The sequence below is a fragment of the Nanorana parkeri genome, unplaced genomic scaffold (assembly GCF_000935625.1).
Source record: "Nanorana parkeri isolate BGI_ZX_2015 unplaced genomic scaffold, ASM93562v1 scaffold990, whole genome shotgun sequence".
Taxonomy (NCBI): domain Eukaryota; kingdom Metazoa; phylum Chordata; class Amphibia; order Anura; family Dicroglossidae; genus Nanorana; species Nanorana parkeri.
The window spans coordinates 443,165-466,029 of NW_017307258.1; the positions used below are offsets into that span (position 1 = coordinate 443,165).

Sequence of the window (22,865 nt, forward strand, 5' to 3'; positions counted from 1 at the left end):
TGTTTCAAACATTCCAAATGGTTTCAACGGAACTGCACCTTAACGTTATCATTTGATATATAACTTAATTAAAACAACTTCTATTTGTGAGATTTACAGAGAATGGGATGTTACTGCGACCGTAACCGTACTTTTGAATTTCTTTAGAACAGGCACACGCCAGACAGCTTTGTGTCCCACAAGGTGGCAGTGACAGTTGCGTTGCAGAGGTGGGCGGTCCCTGTGTGTTTGGGTCAGTGTTGAACACTGTAACAGTACAGGGGGTGATAGAAGAGTCATGAGTTCCCCGCTGGAGAAGCCGCAGATCATCGCTCATGTACACAAGTCGGTGAATTACACGTTGTTTGACTGCAAATGGATCCCGAGCAGCGCCAAGTTTGTGTGCCTGGGGAACCTGGCCAGGGGCAGCGGCATCATGCAGATCTACGAGATACAGCATGGAGAGGCCAAGCTTATCAAGGAGGTCAGTCTGCACCTGCAGGGAGCATCAGCTTCCGGAAGGACCACAAGTGCCAGCATGTCCTGTAGCATCAGGTCCTATGTTGTCCTGCTGAAACTGGAGATCACTTTCTCTGTACTGTTCTGTGTATCTGGAATTTCTTTCCAGTTTTGGATAAAGTAGGGAAGAATTTAAGGTGAACTCCACTTTATTGGCCGTGTTTCATGTTATTCCCATTTTTAGGGTGTAACATAAACCATGATCACATACACCACCCACCAAAACCCAAACTGCCCCTCATCCCACCTGACCTGTGGGATGCTTCTTGCTGGAGCATAGATGGCTCCAGTCACAAAGACACATAATCTATTGATTGGATTAGCTCAATGGAAATACTCAGGTCAAATCTGCTACCATGGCAGAGTGCGCCAGCAGCAGGGTGGTGACGGTGTGGCAATTGTTGTCCAGCCAGCCCCATATCAGGAGGTCCGCACCTCGGTACAGATCTGGGGCTGGGAGTAGATGAGAAGCGTTTGCAATGCTCTGCAGGCAAAAGAATAACAAATGCACATTTTTTTTATTATATCCGTATTGGTGCATTGTGTAAATGTTACTCATGTAATGTATCTTAACCCAAAAACAAAAGTGTAATTTATTATCATTATACAGGATGTATATAGCGCCAACAGTTTGCGCAGCGCTTTACAATATAAGGAAGACATTACGGTTACAATACAATTCAAGACAAGATGGTAAGGAGGGCCCTGCCCGTGAGGGCTTACACTCTAAAACTGAATATATTGCAGCTTATCCTTCCCAAGATTTGATGGCTGCATTCTGTTTTTTTCTCCCCTTTCTTTTCACCTGATATTGCCTGTAACACACTTCTTGTCCTAGGGTGACAACGCTGGCTCACTGTGTTGTATCCATGGAGGAGTGTTGTCACTCTAGACTGCTTTCCCGATCTTCTTATCTCCATCACATACAGTGGAGTTGCCTAGAAGAAAGGTGAGAAAGCTGTTCATATTGTTGGAGATTTCTGCTCCATCCACAGGAAGTTACAAAGACACAAGATTTCGGATAGGATCAACATGTATGTACTTGCTGAAAAGTTTATTGGAAAAGAAAACTAAAGCCCGTGACACACTGCACGCAATGCCGTGCAGAGCGAAGCAAAGCTGTCTGGCACGGAGCTTTGCGTGCAGTGTGTGAGCTGAGTGCAGTCAGATGATTGACTGCACCTTCAGTCAATCGGCTCGTGCGTAACAACCAGCCAGACGACGCATGCTGACGCGCGGGGTTATGCGCGCGAGCCGATTGGCTGAAGATTAAATTTTTCATCTTGGCACGCTCAGCTAAGCGAGCTCTCGCAAGCTGACGTGCCGAGGAGAAAAATGACATGACACACTGCTCGCGAAGGCAGCGCGCCAACGCTCCGTACTGCTTCCCGTGCAGTGTGTCACAGCCTTAATGCAGTCACGACATCCTAGGACTGGTAAGCTGCAATGTAGTTCCATTGCAGGGCCCTCCTTACCATCTTGTCTTAAATTGTATTGTGACTGTAATGTCTTCCTTATATTGTAAAGCGCTGCGCAAAGTATTGGCGCTATATAAATCCTGTATAATAATAATTTCTGTTCTTGGGCGAAAATATACTTGTCAGCTTTATTGTTTGCTGTCCGATGCGTGAGATTTCTATTTTCTTCCTCTTCCCAGTAAGAGAAGTGAAAGAAAATCCTCTACAAAGTGAGGGGAAGTAATGGTCACCAGGACCGATAGAGGAGGGGAACCTACCCAATAGGGTTGTAGACAGCAGTAAAAGGTTTACAGGGGTTCTAATAGTTCCCCACTTCATTACACTTCACTTCCACTTCAAAATAATGTCTGTGCATGTACTTTATCATGCACCTCACATCTTCATTTAGCTATTATGGTTCTGCCTCAGGCCTGATTCACACTCAGCGCTTTGTAGCGCTTTTTCTGCCCTAAAAACGCCCCCAAAAAAATGCCCCCCCCCCAAAAAAAAAAATCTAATTAATTTCTATGGCCCTGTTTACATCTGAGCGTTTTGTCGCAATAAGCAAAAACGCCTGTCACAGGAAAAAGTACAGCAACTTTTTTTGGCATATTACATCTCGTCTTGGCCCCATAGACTCAATACGAAATGCTTGAAAACGCGTGTTTGCTGTGTTTTTGCGCATTTCTACACGTTTTATGCGCGTTTGCTCATCAAAGGAGAACTATGGGGTTAAGTCTCCTTAGGGTAAAGGGAGGACACAAACTAGCGTCCTCCCGTCACCCTAGGCTCAGTATACCGCAAGCTGTAGCTCGCGGTATACTGAGACGCCGCAGCTGAAGCGGATCCCGACAATTGTGCCGGGATCCGCCCAGCTGCGTGACTGACAGCTGGCTCTGCCTATCTAAAGGCAGAGCCAGCTGTACCCGCCCCCTCCCCCGTCCGTTCCGCCAGTCAGCGCTGGCGGATCGGAGCGGGGAGGGGGGAATCCAGCCCCCTCCCCTGTCACGGCAGAGAGCTGTGACAGGATGGAGAAGTGAGCGAACGCCGGTATCTGTTCGCTCACTTCCCGATCTACTGAGCCGACCTGTGACAGTCTCATTGTCACAGGTCGGCTAGAACTATGAGGTGAGTGGAAATAACTCGCCTCATAGTTCTCCTTTAACATCAATGAGCTACAATCTGCTCACAAAACCCGCAATTTGGTTCGTGCACATAAAATGCATAAAAACGTGCATAAGGCTGTCGCCTAGGTGTGAACCCAGCCTTAGGCCCCATTCACACTGAGCGACATGAAAATCGCGCGACTTTGAGCGATGAGCAGCGCAACTTTTTCCTATTGGGCTGTATGCAATCAGGAGCAATATCGCTCAAAATCGCTCTAAAAAAGGGTCATGTAGGAGCGACAAGCTACCAGCGACAAGCGATATTGAGCGACGAGATGTGAACAGCTCCATTGAAATGTATTGGAGAAGCTACATAGAGCGATATCACGCGGAAATATGAGCGATATCGCTGCAAAAATCGCACGATAAATCGCTCAGTGTGAACGGGGCCTTACAAGCAAAGGGTGGTTACCCGTGGCAACCAATTCAAACCTACCAAAAACATTTAAAATAGCCTAGAAACACGCGCAGTTGTGAATGGGGATAAATGTCACCCATAGCAACCACCCCAAGCTTCATCAATAGCAGGTAGGAAATGCTTTATACACCAGGCCCCAGCATGCTTCCTGTCCTCTATACACTTCTGTGTGTTGTGCTGCCATGGTAACCATGCCTAGCAACAGGACCTTCCCAAAGCCAGGGCCATGAATGAATGACCGGTTTACCAATTCAAAACATTTATCTGTGTAGTAAAGTGCATCGCAGTTACCAATAAGCACCAGAAAACATTGCCAGTAATAAATGCTAAAAGCTAATTTGTCTGTTGTTTTTTTTTTTTTTTTTTAGTTAAGGTTAACCCAAATTTTGGATATAACAAACTGTCAGCATTTTGTTTCATTGTCTAAGACAGCTGTGCTTTAAAGTACAAATCCCAACATGCCTCTGGGAGTCACGCCTGTGCTGTCAGTCTTGCAGTGCCTCATGGGACTAGTAATTCCACAACAGCTGGAGGGCCGGAGTTGCCCAACCCTGGCCTAGGAGCATGAAACACTTAGGCCCCATTCACACTGAGCGATTTATCGAGCGATTTTTCCACGCGATATCACTCTATGTAGCTTCTCCAATCCATTTCAATGGAGCTGTTCACATCTCGTCCCTCAATATCGCTTGTAGCTCGTCGCTGGTAGCTTGTCGCTCCTACATGACCCTTTTTTCGTGTGATATTGCTCCTGATTGCATACAGCCCAATAGGGAAAAAAGTTGCGCGATAAGTCGCTCAATATCGCTCGTCGCGCAATATCGCTCAAAATCGCTCGATTTTCATGTCGCTCAGTGTGAATGGGGCCTTAGTCAGATCAGTTGCCATGTAAATTAAAGGCATAGTGCAATTTGTGCAAAAAATCAATAAATGCACCCATATTGTAAAAATGAAAAAAATGAGTGTATTATTTTTTTGCGTTGGAGCCTGCACTGCATTGCAACTGCGAATAGCAATGCTCGGGCTCCTGCAGATTGTTCCTCCAGCCCATCTGTACAGAGGTACAGCTCTTCTATAATGGAGCTGGAGGAAGTTATCAATGGACTACAAGTGCTGCGACGTCACCACAATTGTGCACCATTGAGAATTGCATGTCCCTGTACCATGGTGGCAGACAGGATCTGTAGATTTTTAATTCATAGATCATGTGAATGAATGTAATAATGATTGACGGCGCCACGTACAGCCGATTTAACAAAATCCAGGATCCAGCAGGGCGAAGCACCCCTCCATTCAGGTGAGGGCGGGGGCTGTGGAATGGCACCATGTTCCATGTTACACCCTAAATATGGGTGTGACATTGGACATGGTGTTAAATCTGGACTTTGCCTTTAACTCCGCTGTTGCTCAAGATTTTTTTGGTTCATTTTCCATTAAAGTGTATCTAAACCCAAGAACAAACATGTAATATATTGCAGCCTACCAGCCCTTAGACGTGGTGGCTGCATTAGTTTCCTATTTTTGCAGGCATTTCTCTTTATTTTCATTGGGTTATCCTGCCAGTAACACACTGCTTGATTTGTTTTGGCGGAGCAGCTTTGTCACTGTAGGAAAAGACTGCAAAACCTCTCCTCCTTTCCTTTTTGCCATAGCAATATGGTGTTCTGTAGTCCTCAAAGAGAGCTGGGAACAGTGAGGACTGATGGGGGTGGAGCAAAGGCAGACAGCACAGGAAGCTATCTGTTCAAAGAGATTTCTCATAGAATCGAGTAATATTTGCACTTCTCAAATAGGATATATGCTTTCAATGGTATTTTTAAGAAACCAACATAAAGCAAATAAAAGTTTGTTTATTGTTAAGCTGGCCATCGATGGCTTGAATTTTGGCCAAAAGACGAGCCGTAGGTAGCCCTGTAAGCACCACCCGGCTTGACAAAAGTCAGTTTAACAGTCGACCGAACTGGGTGGAAAACGTTCGCCCAAACAGGGAGTGGATCCGATGAAATGCGGTGACTGTATTCAGGAGTCTGAGGCTACCAGTGGAGATTCTTCCATTCATGCTGTTTAGCATAGACGGGGCACCCATTGATTTTTCTCTCGCTCAGCCCTTGAAAGAGCTGTACAGAGTAAGGAATGCAAACAAGGTGAGTGATGCAGATAATACAAATATATAAAATATCACAATAACAAACACACATTTGTAAAGCAAATCTCTGCCCATTAAAAACAAGGATGTAACAGTCCCAATAGAAGAGAAGTCCCTCGAAGGCCTAGATAAGTGTTCCATTTCTTTATGTGGATACACATCTTCCTAAGGGGTTGATGTATTAATATTGTTTTGTAGAAAATAGAAAAAGAAAAAAGGAATTTGGTTGCCGTGGGTGACGGCTTCAGTGTTATAAATCAGCCCTGCTGCCATTAGAGATGTGTGCTGACTTCATATAATAATGGATTCTAGTGATCTTGCTGCCCCTTGAATGGGGACATATACACTAGACCAGGGGTGGGCAAACTCTAGCCCTCCAGGTGTGGTGAAACTACAAATTCCATGATGCACCTGTCTCTGGGAGTCGTGGCTGTGAGAATCTTGCAATGCCTCATGGGATTTGTAGTTCCACAACAGCTGGAAAAAACGGAGTTTTCCCACCCCTGTACTAGACTTTTGTGGAAACTTGGTAATTCCATAGGAGATGTTCCTTCATTGCTCAGGTCACTAGGACTTGCTACATTTTGAATAGCATCCTGCGAATTGGGAGAGAAGCTTGTCCCTGGATGCAGATTGTGTATAGGGACACGCATCTCTCCCGAAGCGCAGGTAATTATACCATGTAAAACTACATGCGGACAGCCACTGACAGATGAGGCCGGTGTCACACTGCCATTATCTTGAATAGGCACAGCAGACACATCTGTACAGACCCACCTGGGATTCCTGCTGCAAGACTTCACAGACACCGTGTACATGGGGCCTAAGGTGCACGTACAGATGTTAGAGAAGTTTGATCTGAATTCTCTAAGAGATTTCCATCTATTAGAGGAGCTGACAGAGGAAAATAGCATTTGAGGTATTTGAGTCAAGCAGCAGGGCTAAAGGAGATCTAAACCCAATCACTGAAATCTCATTTAAAGACCAATAAACCCTTCAGTTACAATCGCTAGATCCATTCCAGATGCATCGAAACAAAAGTTGTGCAAAGTCTTATACTTTGTGTTCTTTCAAAACCAGCTTCAGCCTAAGTAGAAAAGCCTGTCCCTTGCCAGCACACTGCAGTGTGGGACCATTGCTCTGTGCGTGGAAGCACTGGCCTCTCTGCAGAGGTCCAACACACCTCCTATCTAATCAGACCTACTGCTCTGCAGTTGACAAAGCTCATGCTCCCTGCTATTTGGAGTGCCAGGTTCTGAATAAGCAGGATGTAGCTGCTTCTATACAGAGAGCAATGATCACATTCAACAGCTGCTGGCCATGGACTGGCTTTTCCACAATCTGGAATTGGGTTTTAAATAATTTGAGCCACAGACCCATGAGAAGCAGGCGGCTCAGGAGTTTTGTCTTTTACTTGGTGCATGCTTATTCTGGGTCAGTGACTCCCGAGACCGCTGGGAAGTTTTTAATTTAAAAGATAGACCTGAGTGTCAGCCCATATATTTTTATGGTGGCAGCTGTCCTTTACCTGTCCAATCTAATGATATTTTTGTTGTTTCATTTGCGAAGCACCCGCTTTTGTAGAAACCTAATAGTGTCCCTGTTATACACACAGTATAGTTCTCTGTGTAGAATGGTAACTCGGTGGTTGGACATGTAGTCACAGGAGGTGACCCTGCTGCATTTCACAATGGAGGGGGTCACTGTTGTATTATATTCAGTATTTATGGCATACTTATAGCTATGGCAGCTATGACTATGGCTGTCATTGGTTGAACTTGAAATGCAGTATTTTGTACAATGTGAACTATTTGTACATTGCTATGGAAATAATATATTGGAGTTGTGTTGTGGACTTATCATCAATGCTTTAATGTTAAGATTGAAGGTGGACAGAGCCTCACCGAGGACCAGCTGTTCCCACACATGCCATTCGGGGTACATGTTGAGCAGGGATGCAGTTCTAATTTCACGTGTTATACTACAAGTAGCCCTGAAGAGGTTAAAAGATGTTGTTGCAGGGAATGCTTCTCACCTGTGTAATTTCAAGTGTCCTCACCATATCATAGTATTCGTTCCCAGGGGATTTTACAAACCTGTTTTGATTTTGTGTTGTTGGTGCTGCTTCGGGACGACAATCCTACAGGGAGAGCGACACTAAACTTTCCTCGTTTTGCTGGGTCAGCAGGGAGATGAAGAGATATGTAAACACTTGCGAGCTCACCTGACTTCTAAGAAGAGATGTCGCCCCCTCCTGCTGTTTAAGCCCTTGTTCACCCCTAGGCGTATTGCATATGCACGTCTGTCACGCTGGTTTTTTACCACGATTCGCTGTAAAAAGTAGCGCGACCCAGAAGGCTACTTGGCTGTATCCCAATGGAAAACGCCCTACAAAACGGCCCAAAGTAGTACCTGGACCTTTTCAGGCGTGGGCCGTTTTGTAGGGCGTTAGGGACGGGCGGAAATACGGCAAGGTGGGAACGAGACCATTGACTACAATGCAATTTATTTTTTTGACCGTTTTGTAGAGCGTTCGTCGAGCGTAGAACAGGCTACAAAACGGTCAGGTGTGAACGAGGGCTTAAAGTGTACCTGTGACCACCACACACTGAAGAGAACCTTCCCGAAGGCTGGATTGTTATGTGTGAGGTTGCAGCCTATAAATTCACCAGGAAGACATTGACATTCGGGCCGTACTGTTCCAGGAATTCAGCACACCAGGGGTGGACAAATTATTATGGAATTTAGGAGCCGGTCTGTCCAATCCAGGAGCCAGCTCCACTGGCAACAACTAAAGAAAACCCCAAAAGACACCAGCTGGAATTTTAAGGAACATTTTTTGAGCCCAATTTTAGGCCAATTTTCAGCAAACATACTAACAAATTACTAAGTGACCTTCTTAAATAAATAAACCACATTATATATTCCAGTTAAGGGCTTGTTCACACGATGTCCGGATTCTGTCCGGACCAGAAGCGTGCGCTTCTGCACCCAAAATGCATCCCAATGTCTCCCTATGTGTTTTATATGGGCTACAGTTCTCACCAGCGCAGTCCGTTCTGGACAGAAAAAATAATGTCACATTTTCTACGGTCTGGAAACGCATCAAAGCAACGAAAACACACCAAACTGACAGCCCCACTCCAAAAAAAACTGGAACACATCAAAAACCCACGCATAGCACTGCGTCTGCAGATCTGCTCCAGAAAATGGTGTGAACATGCCCTAAAGGAGAATGTTGGCTGGTTCATATGACTTTCTGTACTTTGTACATTTTGCTTGGCCTTGTTAAATGGTCTTAGTGGCGTTCTCTTTTTGTTCTTGTTTCATTATAGCGTTCATGTTTTAATCTGTTTTATACTGATTTATCCAACCGGGAGCAAGTAATATCTAGGTTTCCTATCGGGCATTCGAATGTTTGATCTATTTTTACTTTTTTAGGAGACCATATTAAAGAATGCTTAGACGTGAAACATTTCATCATATCTCTGCTTATTAATGTCTTCCATAGATTGAAAAACCAAAGCCATTGAAGTGTGGAACGTTCGGGGCCAGCTCATTGCAACAGAGATATTTGGCCACAGGTGACTTTGGAGGCAATCTCAATGTATGGTAAGGTTATATTTCAGAACCACTATACCTTAAATAAAGCACGTTGTATTCAGTACAGGGAGAGATGAGCACATTCATTTCATAAGTGTTATAAAGGCAGAGCCGCCGGACAATAGGAAACTATTGGGCGGAGCTAGCTGTCACTGCTAGCTCCACACAATCGTTTTCTATTTACTTTTTTTAACTTTATTCACTCTTTTTCTGTTCTGCTCGGTACCTCTGAGGGACCGGGCAGAACAGCCGAGCTGAATGCCGCTCAGCGGCATTCGGCTATTCTCTCACTGCTGTTCGGGATCTTTAAGAATAGCCCGAACAGCAGTGAGAAGCCTGCCGGAGGTTCGGCTCAGCCGATCCAGATGTTGGATCGGCAGAGTCAAACTCCTTCTGCACTTCGGGTCGGCGGAACATGCTGAAATTAGCTGTACCAGCCTGAAGTGAATAGCTGAACAGTGTTCGGCTCCCTTCAGGTCGGTCATTCACTCGGCTGCCTACGGCAGCTTAGTGATTAGACCCCTAAGTGTTTTTACTGCCCTAAAAAAATGCTCAAAAAATATGCCCCCAAAAAATCCCATTCGTTTCTATGGCTCTGTTCACATCTGAGTGTTTTTCGTTGCAATAAGCAAAACGCATGTTGCTGGGCGAAAAAGTACATGAGCTTTTTTTTTTGGGGGCATATTGCAGCTCATTTTGGCACCATAGACTCAATAGGAAATGCTTGAAAACGCACGGTTGCTGTGTTTTTGCGCACTTTATGCATGTTGGCTCATTAACATCAATGAGATGTTAATCTGCTCACAAAAACACGCAATTTGATTTACGTGCATAAAACGCACATAAAAACGTTCATCCAAAACGCTGTCGCCTAGGTGTGAACCCGGCCTTTACTCTCTGTCAAGGTTTTTTTTCTAGCTGCCTATGTCCCTGCTGGAGTGATTCACTCCTTTACTTGTTCTCGTGATCTTCCTCATTGGGACAGAAAGTAGAGATCTACAATGTTAGCGTTGTCACAAGACCAACAGGTGAGGGTAAATCATCCAATGGGGACAACTGCCTAAAGGGAATTCCCCTCACTTTGGGGAGATTTTCTCTCACTTCTTGTTGTGTCTCTAGGACTAGAAGTAAAGACAAATCTCCCCAGTGGGATGCAGCAAAAAAATATCCTGTTAGGATTTTTGACCCTTTCTTCTCTAAAACCGAAAAACGAATTGGCTAGCCATAGACTGCAGGCATATTGCAGATGCTTCTGTTTGCATGAAGATATGCATGTAGATTTTTTTTGGTCTGTAGAAAATCCCAACATTTAGAAGACATAACCCTGTCACTACAGGTAGCAGACTTTATTATAAGTCAGGCTATGATTGACTATTTACATGTCTGAGCAGTTTTCTTTATAAAAATACCATTTTATCATCTACAACTAACTCGTCCTGTAAGCTTCTGATTTATGTACGAACACTTGAGGCTTTTTCCAGTTACTCCACTGACAACGGCCGACAAGCTTGGAGCAGCTATTTGCAGTTTGGAATAAATGGCTCTATAATGTTAGGCTGTACCTGTACTGTACACTAGTGGTTCTGGATGTACTGTTAGCCCTGAGGGCATAATAGAATGGTTTGAATGACTCCACCAGCTACCCTAAAATGAGGAATGAAATTATTGTTGTTGTCAATAATATTCTACAGATTTATACAGCACCAACAGTTGCGAAGAGCTTATTTTTTGGATTTGTTATGGAAGTAAGAAGGCTTTATTTACATTTACAGAAACTTGTACTGAAAAATGGCCTGGCCAGGTAGGGGATCTAAACACCTGGTCTTCAAGCAGTTAAAGAATAATTCCAGGAAACAAAATGTATCAAACCTTGCAGTGGGCCTAACCCAGCACTGCAAGGGTTAACTGCTCCTTTTTGTATAGGTAAAAAAAAAAAAAGTTATACTCATCCGATGCTCTGAGCTGGCTTGTCCCTGGAGACTCTCTCCCCCCCTCTGCAGCGGTCTACGGTCCTGTAAAAAAAAAAAAGATTCCAATGCTGCAGCGGAGGAGGAAACAGGGTGGAGGGAGTGCTGGTCAGCTCTGAGCTGCGGGTGAGTATAAATTTTTTTATTTCTTTTTTTTATTTGTATTTTTTGTACCTAGTTCCCCACTGCAAGGGGTTAATACATTTTCCTGGAGTTCTTCTTTAAATATTACAATGGCTGACAATCCCACAAACACAGAGGACCACAGTGCACTCTTTTCTTTGGAGGTGTCATTTATACACCAGCAAGAGTAAACATAATCTATCACCCCCTGTTATTCCTTTACACTATCCAATACAAATCACTGTATGAGTGATTCCTGGTTTTAGGATAGTACCGTATATACTCGAGTATAAGCCGAGATTTTCAGCCCATTTTTTTGGGTGAAAAGTGCCCCCCTCGGCTTATACTCGAGTCAGCGCCAGCGCGTCATCTTACTTACCTCGCCGAGCGTCGTGTCATTGCTGCTCCGGTGTGCGGCGACTGTTCATCTGTACCACCTTTTATTCTCCTTCTCTCATGTATCGCCAACAGAGTCCTGGTGGCAGCAAGCTGAAGTTGGTGAACAAGTGGCAGACCAACAACATATGTTCTCTAACATGGTCTATGCCCCCCAACCCAGGGTTTACCCTCTTTACATATTTTTCTATATATTAGACGTATTAAGACAAGCTTTAAAAAAAAACACATTCAATTTTTAGTAAGGTATCCTTACCATCCAGCCATCCAGTACAACACAATGCAAGTGGTGAACCACACAGGACATTTTACCTGTGCCAAACCCGCATTGTAAGAAAGCTGAAAGTGGATTGTGATTCTAGTGCTATACAGCGCCTCCTGCTGGAGAAACGCCAAACAAACACAAGCTGTTATATTAAACTATTGTAATGTGTATTGGGTCGGCATTTTACAGTTTCTTTGTGTATGGCAAACTTGAAATCATATTGCTAATATTTTGCTGTTTGTTCCCATTAGGAACCTGGAAGCTGCTGACACTCCAGTGTATTCTGTGAAAGGACACAATGAAATCATTAACTGTATTGATGGAGTTGGTGGTTTAGGAATTGGAGAAGGAGCCCCTGAAATTGTAACAGGAAGCCGTGATGGTAAGATGTCATTATAATCGATGTATAGGAGCATCGTATAGCTGGCCTGTCATAGTAAGATTTTTCTGGTCACATTCAGGCATATTATTGACAAGTACTTAATAGATGTATTATTCTTGAATCCAAACCCTATACCAGAGCTTGTCAACCCTTTTTTTGGTCATGGCACCCTTAAAAAGTATGCAAAATCCTAAGGCACCCAGTCTAAAATGTAAAAAAAATATAAGGGGGGGGGGGCACACAAAAGCACAAAGCAAGTGAGGTTCCCCCCTTCACATTGAGGTGAGGGCCCCCCTTTACATCAAAAGAACCCCCTTCACATCAAAAGCCCCCTGCTTTCACATCAGAGTCCACCCCTCTCAAACTAGGAGCCCTTTTCATATCAGGAGCCCCCATTTTTCCATCAGATTCCTCCTTTACATCAGAGGCCCTCGTTTATATCCGAGTCCCCTTCTTTCACATCACAAGCCCCCTTCACATCAGAGTCCTCACGCCCCCCCCCTTTACATCAGTGTCATCAATCCCTCTTCACATCAGAGTCCTGCCATAACATCAGGAGCGGCAGCATGGCAGATGGGAGGAGGCACGGCAGGCCTGGATGGAGGCGAACTTCCATCCTCTCCCTCATTGATCCCACCCTCCCTGGATTAGCGTTATTTATTTTCATGGTGTGTACGGCCAGCCTGCCTGCACCATGGTAAGGCATGAAGCTCTGCAAGAATTTTAGGGCACCCCTGATGGAAGCCAGAAAGCAGCCCAGGGTGCCATTGCATCCTGGTTGAGAAAGGCTGCTCTATACAAAAATAAAACAATGTAGCAATGTATTCAATAAAATGCCATTAAATGTATTAAAAGCATTTTCAATAAAGCTGGTATAAATACCAGTGTTTAGTTACCTGTAAGATGATCAATGCCCGATAAAGCTGCCTGGCAAAGATTGTTATGTGCATTTACCTCCAGTCTGCTTTTCTCAGAGGAATAGTCAATTGTTTGTCTTATTGTTTTCATTCCCCCACCATACAAGACCAATGCTCCTGGTGTGTGCCCATCATTCCCTATTATATTTAATCTTAAAATGGGTAATTCGGAGGTTACATTGTTCCTGTATTGGCTCTGTGAACGTTTTATGAATTCACTTCAAAGTGTCCAGTGCAAAATATAAAGGTAATCTGTGCATAAAATATCCACAAAAGGATATATCATTTCCTTCACTTCCATGATTATTTGTAAAGTTCTGCACTCTGGGACTAAAAACATGCATGCATCATACATTCTAGGGCAGGGGTGCCCACTATTTTTTGTGTTAAGATCTACTTTTCAAAATGATGAGCTACATGAGATATACCAACGAAAAAAAAACCTCCCTCGCGCTCTCCTGGCTCTCTCTGCTGGCTCACCTTGCTGTATTTTGCAAACAGTGTTGTGCAACAGGCTGTGTAAAGTAAAATTCTATAGCACTTCAACCACAAGAATCCACCAGAAAGGTGTCAGGGAGCTTGGCTCAGCAGACTCAGACTAATAGGTAATCATGTGTGCACAGCTAAATGAATATACCAAAATGTAATAAAGGGGCCACCATTCACACCCTTCTTGATCTACCAGCATCGGCTTTGAGAGCTACTGGTAGATCACGATCTACCTAATGGGCACCCCTACTCTAGGAGTAGTATATTTGGGGGAGCCAATGATCAAGAAGGATCTGGGTATTCTGGTAGACCATACACTCAATAATAGCACACAATGTCCCACTGCAGTTTCCAAAGCAAGCAAAATACTTTCTTGTATTAAAAGACTTATAGGCTCCAGAGAGGGAGAGTCGTAACCAGCCCCTGTATAAAGCATTAGTGAGACCTCATCTGGAATCTGCAGTTCAGCTTTGGGCACCAGTTCAATAAAAGGTGTTGTAGAACTAACTGAATTTGTTTTCTCTGGAGAAGTGGCAATTAATTGGGGGTATGATCACCATGTATAAATATATAAATGGTCCATATAGTGAACTAGGTGCAACATTATTTACTGTAAGGTCCTTGCAAAAACAAGGGCCACTCTTTGCATCTGGAGGAAAAGAGGTTTGCACACAGAAAGGTTTCTTCACAGTAAGAAGAATCAGGAGCTAGTTCTAGCTAGCTCGGCTAACTGTTTGCAAAAAATCATGATGCTTTCCTGAATGCAGAGAATATAACTAGATATTAACATAGGTAAAAAACACCAGATGCTGTCGAGCCAGAGAATATCCAATTTCCTTATGGGATCAGGAAGACTTTTTTCCCCCCTGTTGGGACAAACTGAACCGTGCTTTATAGGGGTTTCTTTTGCCTTCATCTGGATAACGGTGGGCATAGGGTTCTGTTAATGAATGTTTTTCTATTTTTTTTTCTCTGTAGGTTTAACTCTAAGGTCTTTTTACAAGCTAACTATGTGCTTTTTGTACTGGCCATTTATAAGCTTAGGAATTTGGGGATTTCCTTTATACATATAATGTTGCATTTACGATTGCTGCACTGTTTATGAATCAATGTATTTTTTTTTGGGTTGGTTAGCATATTTAATTGGTGTTAGCTGCTAGATTTTTTTTTAGTTGTGTCAGGTAAGCATAGAAGATATTTTCCGCTTTTTTTGAAGCTTTACTCTTGGTATTCATCCATAACTGGAATGGAGACCTGATCATTTTAACAGTTTCAATATCTTTTGGACTCCACCAGATAGTAACTTGCTCCACTCTGGTAACTGCTGAAGTTTGGCCATTGAAGTAAAAGAGTTCTAATAGCATTGTCTCTCTATTTCATGTTTGTGGTGTCACTAACTAGTAACGTCAGTTTTGTCCTCCAAAACCATACTTACAGGAATGGTGGTTATTGTGAGATCCTCTGGTAGGACTTATCCCAGGACTGCAAGATCTGTCAGGGCTGGTTACCGTCAATTTACAATGGATATGATATTCTCATGGCCATGTCTTTTGGAGTAGACAGAAGTCAGAGATCTTCTTTCCTTGAATGCTTCCTGGATGGCTAGAGCTATCCAGCACCAAAAAGGCCTAATAAGTGCTTCGTGCAGGATGTTTACTACCATGACTTTCTACAATTCTAGGGCCTGCCTATAACACACACAGCCAGGATCATTTATGAAGCATTAACATTTGTGTTCCTTATTGCTGTAATTCCAGGAACAGTGAAAGTATGGGACACCAGGCAGAAAGATACTCCAGTTGCTAATATGGAACCAGCTGAAGGAGAAAACAAAAGAGATTGCTGGACTGTGGCCTTTGGTAAGTGAGTATGTAACTCTTGCAATAGCAAGAAACCAAATGATGTCACTTTAGATAAAAACATAGTTACATAGTATTTGAGGTTGAATAAAGACATAAGGTCTCTGAGTGTTCTCATTCTTAAGAGTACCTGTACCCTTGTATATTACGGTCTCTCAGGAAATCGTCCAAAAGCTTCTTGAATGATTCCAGACTATTTGCGGAAATCACTGCTTGAGGCAGCGAGTTCCAGACCCTAACCACGCGAACTGAGTAGAACCCCCTTTGCCCCTTGTGTTTGAATTTTTTTTCTACCAGTTTTAGGTGGTGGCCTCTAGTCTTTGTTACGGAATTAATCTTAAACAGACCTGCAGTGGATTGTTCGGTCCATTAAAAGTGTACTTCCACTTTTACAGTCAAATATGAGAAACCCCACTATCCTGTATACATCATATTTTAAAATCCTCTTTTTTACCTTTTCTTACTGTTTGTTTGGAGCAGGATTATACACCACAGGCAGCTTCTAGTGGTTAAAATGTGTGACCCACTCTCCTTCCTCCCAAGTCACATTGTTGGTGCTTGCTGATTAGCCAGTCAGGCACCAGTACTGTCGCATGACAACTGGGAGAGAGTCCTTTAACTACCTCCCGCCGGCCGTTGTAAAAAAACGGGCGACCAGGAGCTCTCTAGATCTGAGCGGGTGTCTTTAGACGTCCGCTCAGCCACGCCCACTTGCGTGCGGCGTGCAAGCGCGAAATACCTAGAAATGTAAAAACAGGTGCAGATGCTTGTTAACATACAAGCGATCGGCCGTCTGTATAACCAGCGGATCGCTTGTATGAGCTGCCGGCCCGTGCCCCCTCCCTCCGTGGCCCCCCCTCCCATTGTCACGCGGTGCCCGGTGCGAGCATAGTGCCAGCATAGTGCCTCTCTGACGGGATCAGAGGGAGGTCGGTACACGATCTCCCTCCGGTCCCCTCTCCGCTGTAAGAATGCGGAAATGATGTATAATACATCACTTTCGCATTCCTGTGTCACTCTCCAGCTTCAGAAGCTGGAGAGAAGCTAATGAAGCAGATCTGTGCTTCATCAGCTTCTTCAGGGGTCCTAGGGGACATTACGGGTCTTGGAGACCCCTGATGTCTCCATAAAGAGGACCTGTCACATCTTTTGCTATCGCATAGGGGGGTTTCTTAGCACCCTATGTGATAGCAATAAAGTTAAGTGAAAAAAAAATAGGAAAAAAAATAAAAGTTTCCAAAAAACAAATTTACACATAAAAAAGAATACATTTTTTTTTTAAAGTCCCCACCCATACATGCACGCGTGCAAACATGCGTCGGGTGCGCATACCTGCGAAAACAGCGATTACGCCGTACATGTTACATATCGCCGCGTACGTCGCAGTGAGAGCAATAATTATAGGGCCATCAATCACTGATAACACTAAACCGATGAGCGGTAAAAGCTTTTAAAGCGTCGCCTATGGCCAATTTTGGGTATGGTAGTTTTCTGCGATTTTTTGCGGGTGCGCGCAATTTTGAAGCTTGACATGTTTGGTGTCTATTTACCCGACGTGACCCCGTCTTTTATATTTAACCAAAAAATTGAGTAATAATAAATGTTTCATAACAATGTAAAAATAAATTTCAGTAATTTCCCCGAAATATAGTAAAAAATAAACCCCCCAGTGGTGATTAAATACCACCAAAAGAAAGCTCTTATGTGTCCCCAAAAAATGGTATAAAAATAATTTCAGTACAGCGTTGCATGACGGAATAAACGTCAGTCAAAGTACTGCAGCGCAGAATACTGAAAAATGGCCTGGCCAGGAAGGGAGGTCTAAACACCTGGTCAGCAAGCGGTTAAAGATGCCCCTGCTGGGTAACTTCCCCTCATCTGCTGTTTTCAGTGACAGCTTTCAGCTTATAAATCACGTCATTCCTCACCAGGACATTAAAGTAGTATTAAACTCTCAATGTTTTTTCCAATAATTAAACCAGATCAAATAAATAGATATTGCCCAGCAAAGTATTTCTTTATATTGTTGATCAAGCACTTACAGTTATCATGTTTCTAAACAGCTGCTTCCATGTTTCTCAACATCTGTTCATCTACTAGCTTGGAGGAGGGAGGGAAGTAGAGTGATTTGCTGTGTTTGTGGAGACACACACAGCTTACTGGCACACACAAGGGTGGCTCTATAGAACTCTTCTTGAGAAAGGAGTCACTCTAAGGGCTCGTTTCCATCAGCCCATGCGCTCATCGCACTGTCCCGTGCCCGGAATGCATGGGATCACATACACAAAGTCTCCTTGCGTTCTGGCGCGGGAGGGGGCGTTGAAGTACCATTCATGTCAAAGGAACTGCAGAAATGCCCCCCATCCACAGTGCGATCGCCCGCCCAGGACCACGTGGTAATATAATACCCTGCGTTCCAGTGCGGTATGATTGCAAAATTAGGGATATTGACTCTTATTTAAAGTGATATTAAAGTCAAAAGGGTTTTAAGCAATTCCAAATGCTGATGAAATCACGTACAATGAGTGCTGCTCCTTGATGTTTAAAAGGGTTAGTTTCCTGCATGTGCAATTTTTTGCGATTGTACCGCACTGGAACACAGGGCATTATATTACCACACGGTCCTGTGCGGCCAATCACACAGCGTGGGCGTGTCTGCAGTGCCATTGACATGAAAGGCACTGCCATGCTCCCTCCTGCCCCAGAATGCAAGGAGACTTTGTGCATGCGATCCCTTGTGTTCTGGACACGGGACAGTGTGATGAGTGCACGGGCTGGTGGAAACGAGCCCTAAACCAGCAAGTCAGGACCAGTGCTCAGGAGATCAGCTGATTTTGCAGGAAACCAAAACTTTTAAACATCAAGGAGCATCACCCATTGTAAGTGATGTCATCAGCATTTGGAATAGCTTAAAACCCTTTTGGCTTTAATATCAATTAAAATGAGGGTTAATATCCCTAATGCGGACACAGACACAATAAGAACCCGACAGAGGTTCCAGCCCTTTCACACTTTATCCAAAACTTTGAGCAATATTTAGCTGAAGTCTGACTGAACTAAATAGATGAGTTGATATGTTTTTTGATTCCTTTTTCACTTTGCAAATAATTACTTGTGCTCTTCATATTCTTTGAGAGTAGATTATCTCTTGGCAGCACTGACTTTTCCTGTCCAAAGAGTAGCACTTCTATGAGTCAAAATAATGAGTGAAACTGAGGGGGTAATACATCCAATGGCTAACTGTAGTGGAAATCACAACAAGCTTTTGAGGCAAAAGGTTGGCCAAGTAATGCTTTGTAAATGTCGGGATTAGCCTGTACCCAATTTTTATACTGTATTTCTGGAATGTGTTTTCTTCAAGGTAATGCTTGCAATCAGGAGGAGCGTGTTGTATGTGCCGGATACGACAATGGAGACATTAAACTGTTTGACTTGCGAAACATGTCATTACGATGGGAGACCAACATTCGAAATGGGGTATGACTAGTGTTTATGTAGCCTTAAAGAGTGGATATTTCACCTCTTTTTCCAGGACCTCCCAGCTGTGGTTCTCCTGGTGACAAGACCTCTCACCGTCACCACCATGCTCTGCTTATAATTGTACAGCATTCTTTGCAGTTTGAATGCAAAAATCTAACTTTCATGGTTGGGCCCCTTATCTCTCTTTCTCTTCCACAATAATTTACCCTGTGACTAGCTGTTTATTTGAACTGTGATAATCCTCTTTGTGTTCAGGTCTGTTCCCTGGAATTTGATAGAAAGGACATCCTGATGAATAAATTAGTTGCTACTTCCCTGGAAGGCAAATTTCATGTTTATGACCTGAGGACCCAGCACCCTACTAAAGGGTTTGCATCAGTGACAGAGAAGGTAAAGTCTTTTAGTCAAACTATCAAAGATAAACCAGCATTGCGGGTCTTTATGTTATGTCAGCACAGCATCACTGAAAATTGATTTTTAAGTACTGGTGGAGTGGGGCAGTGTTCATTCTGTTGTAGGGACTTCGTTGGAAGTCTGTAGTCCTGTTGGTAAAACCTCCATAGCAACAGAGCTCAACATTTTAGCAAAACATTGGTTGTCCCTTGCCATAGTGATTGAAGGCAGTAATGTTAAAGAAGTAGTATTGTGATCTTCCTGATCAAAATGACAAATCCCTGGGCACGTAAAACAGTAGACATATATGGATTTTAACCATGTATTTAGCAGAGTGCCTGAAGTTCCACTCTAACTGGGCTTTAGCGCAACATACCTATAAAAAGCCCAGCAGATGTAGGGATTTAAACACCACACCAATTAAAATAGTCTAGATACAACTTTATTCCATTAGGATCATGGGACATTCAAGTAGAGTATCTGATGCATTTCGGGGGCCCAAAACACATCCTCTTCATATTTAAAAAACCCCATACAGCTGCCAAGTCTGTGCTGTTGCATTATTGCACATTGCCCTGTGGCAGCCCGGCTGCTGGCATACAGTAGGTACACTGGAGTCAACTTAAGGTGTCAGATGGAGTGTTAAACCTTATTTGGTATGGTTTTTACTTCAACCTGTGTTGTGAAAAGGAGCTTGGTCTGCACAGGACTATGGACATCTTTTTAGAGCATGTGAAGGAAAACCATTCTTGTTGGCTAATGTGAATACAAATGTATTCTCTTGTTTTTTCTGGGTGGAAAATCTTTAGCTCGGTTCTGATTTTTGCAGGCACACAAATCTACTGTTTGGCAAGCTCGGCATCTGCCACAAAACAGGGACATCTTCATGACGACAGGAGGAACTGGGAGTCTCCATCTTTGGAAATAGTAAGTGTTCTCTTCTCTATAATAACAAAAGAGATATTGAGAAATAATGGCCTTACAGAGATCCTACCTCTCATTAGAATCTTATTCATGTAACCCATCCAAACTCCACCGGATCTTAGCAGTTTGATAGGCTGCATTCTTATCCATGTTATTAATAGGTTTGAAAGCCATATTCTCATAACTGGGATTTGACATAGACCAACTCCTGGGCCTGGGATAGGACTACCATAGCTCTTTGCATGCTAGATGAAAAATAGCTTTTTTTATTGGCATCAACATTCCTGAAGCTGACCATCTTTGATTTGAATCCTTTCATACCTAAGTATACAGTATAAATACTTGTTTATGGGGCCCACTATCCCTTTCATATTGGTTTATGGTTGTTATTGGTTCAGTCCACAAAAATAACATTACAAAAAGTAACTGCTGCACTTTACAGATATATATTTTTTTAAACAAAGCTTGATTTACTTACATCTCAGATTCAGAACGTTTTTATCCCTGTGACACAAGGACATGAAGAGATTGCAGGTCACCAGGACAGATGGCAGTTAAATCCTCATTTTCAACATACGTATAACTGATTTAAAGTAAAATCATAATTCACAAGAATACTTCATTATTTATTATTTTAATTTCCTTTACAGTGACTACCCAGCTCAGCGGACAAAGAAAGACTCCGATGGGGTTGATATGGGTGTGGCAGGAACTGTCAGCCTCCTACAGAATGTTACACTATCAACACAGCCCATCTCCAGCATAGATTGGAGCCCGGATAAGAAAGGACTGTGCGTTTCCACAGCATTTGACCAGACTGTCAGAGTGCTGATCGTCACCAAACTCAACAAACTTTAATGTCAATTTGCTACTTCAGAGACAATTAGAATCCGGTTCCCGGACACCACCAAAACTTACTGGATCTCACCACTTTAGGCAGTTCTACTATACATACACCCCTGCTGGCTGCTATCTGTAGTGACAAACTCGATGCCCTTTACTGGGGTTTTCTCTTTGAAAATATGTGAATGACCTCCACCCAAAGCTGTAAGTTAGTTTTGCTAGAGGCTACTGCCTAGATCTAGTGCCGTGGCGTTCCTTTAGCTGTCCTTTATCCTTCAGTCACCTGTCTAATGCAATTAGAATTCAATGAGGAATGGACTAATTCCTCATTGACAGCAGCAGTTAGTGGGGGAGATTGATTTTTAACTACATCTGTCCCACTTATCTTCAGCTTGAAGAGTGGAACAATTTGATAGTTAGGTGGAGGTCTTTGTAAAGATACCAGTCATATATGCCTACTGATCCTCTACCACTAAATCCTGAAAATGTTTGCTGCTAGAACCCCAAAGGCCTGTCTTCTGCACTAATAGTGCTCTGTTTTTTGCAGCCTATTATACATGCAGAGTAAACAAATATATTGCATTGTGAAAGCCAACCTACAACAAAGTGTGAAAGATACTTTTTACTCTGGGAGCGGTTGCAGTGCCTGTGAGTCAGAGCTTGTTTTCCAGTTCTCCTCATAGACTCACCGATGATGAGATTATTGGTGTTCTCTTGCACAGGTTGATACAGCTTTGCTCTGCTAGTGTTAGGGAAATAATACACTGATGAAGGGTGTGGACAATGGTTTAGCACTACCGAGAAAAAGGAGCCATCACAGTGGTGAAACTGTTGAAGTGTGAGAAGCCACATTGATAACCCTTTAATATTTTACTGTCTTTGTTTCTGTTAAGACTTAACTTCAGGCACATTAAAGACCATTTGATTATTTGTTATTGTGAATGTTTATGTAACGCCCAATTGAATTTTCAGTTTACATCAGCTAAATACATTCCAAGTGCTTCAGAACAGATGTACAAAGCCTTGTTTTCTTTGGAAAGCAGCTGCAGCCACAGCCTGAATATAAAAAAAACCTGTCTCCTGGCAGCATGCTGTAGAGAAATCTTGCTGTGTCTGGAGAAGCAGTGGTCTCTCTACAGAGGTTCAGCACAACCCCCTGCTGAGTTATACCTATAGCTCTGTAATTAGCAAAATTCATGCTTCCTGCTGTTTGCAGAGCTATACTGGTGGGTCTGACTCGGCAGGGGATGGGTCAGACCTCTGCAGGCAGATCACTGCTTTCACAATGTGAGCAAAGGATCCTCCTCTACAATATGGTTGATTCATGCTTATGTAAACTGAAAGTTCAGTTGGTCTTTCAAAAAAAGTACCTGGACTGTCGTTGGTACCTGATAATCCCTCACTCAACAGCAAGTAGACTTGGGAGAGTGAGAGTCAACGCTTTAGCTTATTGCTTTACACTCTACTGTCAACATTATCATTGAACATATTATTATACCGGTGGAATGACCTCATCACTATTTTGTCCAATCACAGACT

The 22,865-nt window shown here is 43.3% G+C and overlaps 1 protein-coding gene across 1 annotated transcript; it reads left to right on the forward strand.

Annotated features, from left to right (window-relative positions):
- Window positions 1-196: 196 nt before the first annotated feature.
- Window positions 197-21,401, forward strand: WDR92 (WD repeat domain 92). The gene is made up of 8 exons (XM_018566942.1): window positions 197-463; window positions 9,197-9,297; window positions 12,291-12,421; window positions 15,585-15,686; window positions 19,048-19,163; window positions 19,422-19,556; window positions 20,389-20,486; window positions 21,134-21,401. Exons 1-8 carry the CDS (start codon window positions 278-280, stop codon window positions 21,339-21,341), a joined length of 1,077 nt encoding a protein of 358 aa, XP_018422444.1. The 5' UTR covers window positions 197-277; the 3' UTR covers window positions 21,342-21,401.
- The last annotated feature ends 1,464 nt before the right edge of the window (window positions 21,402-22,865 follow it).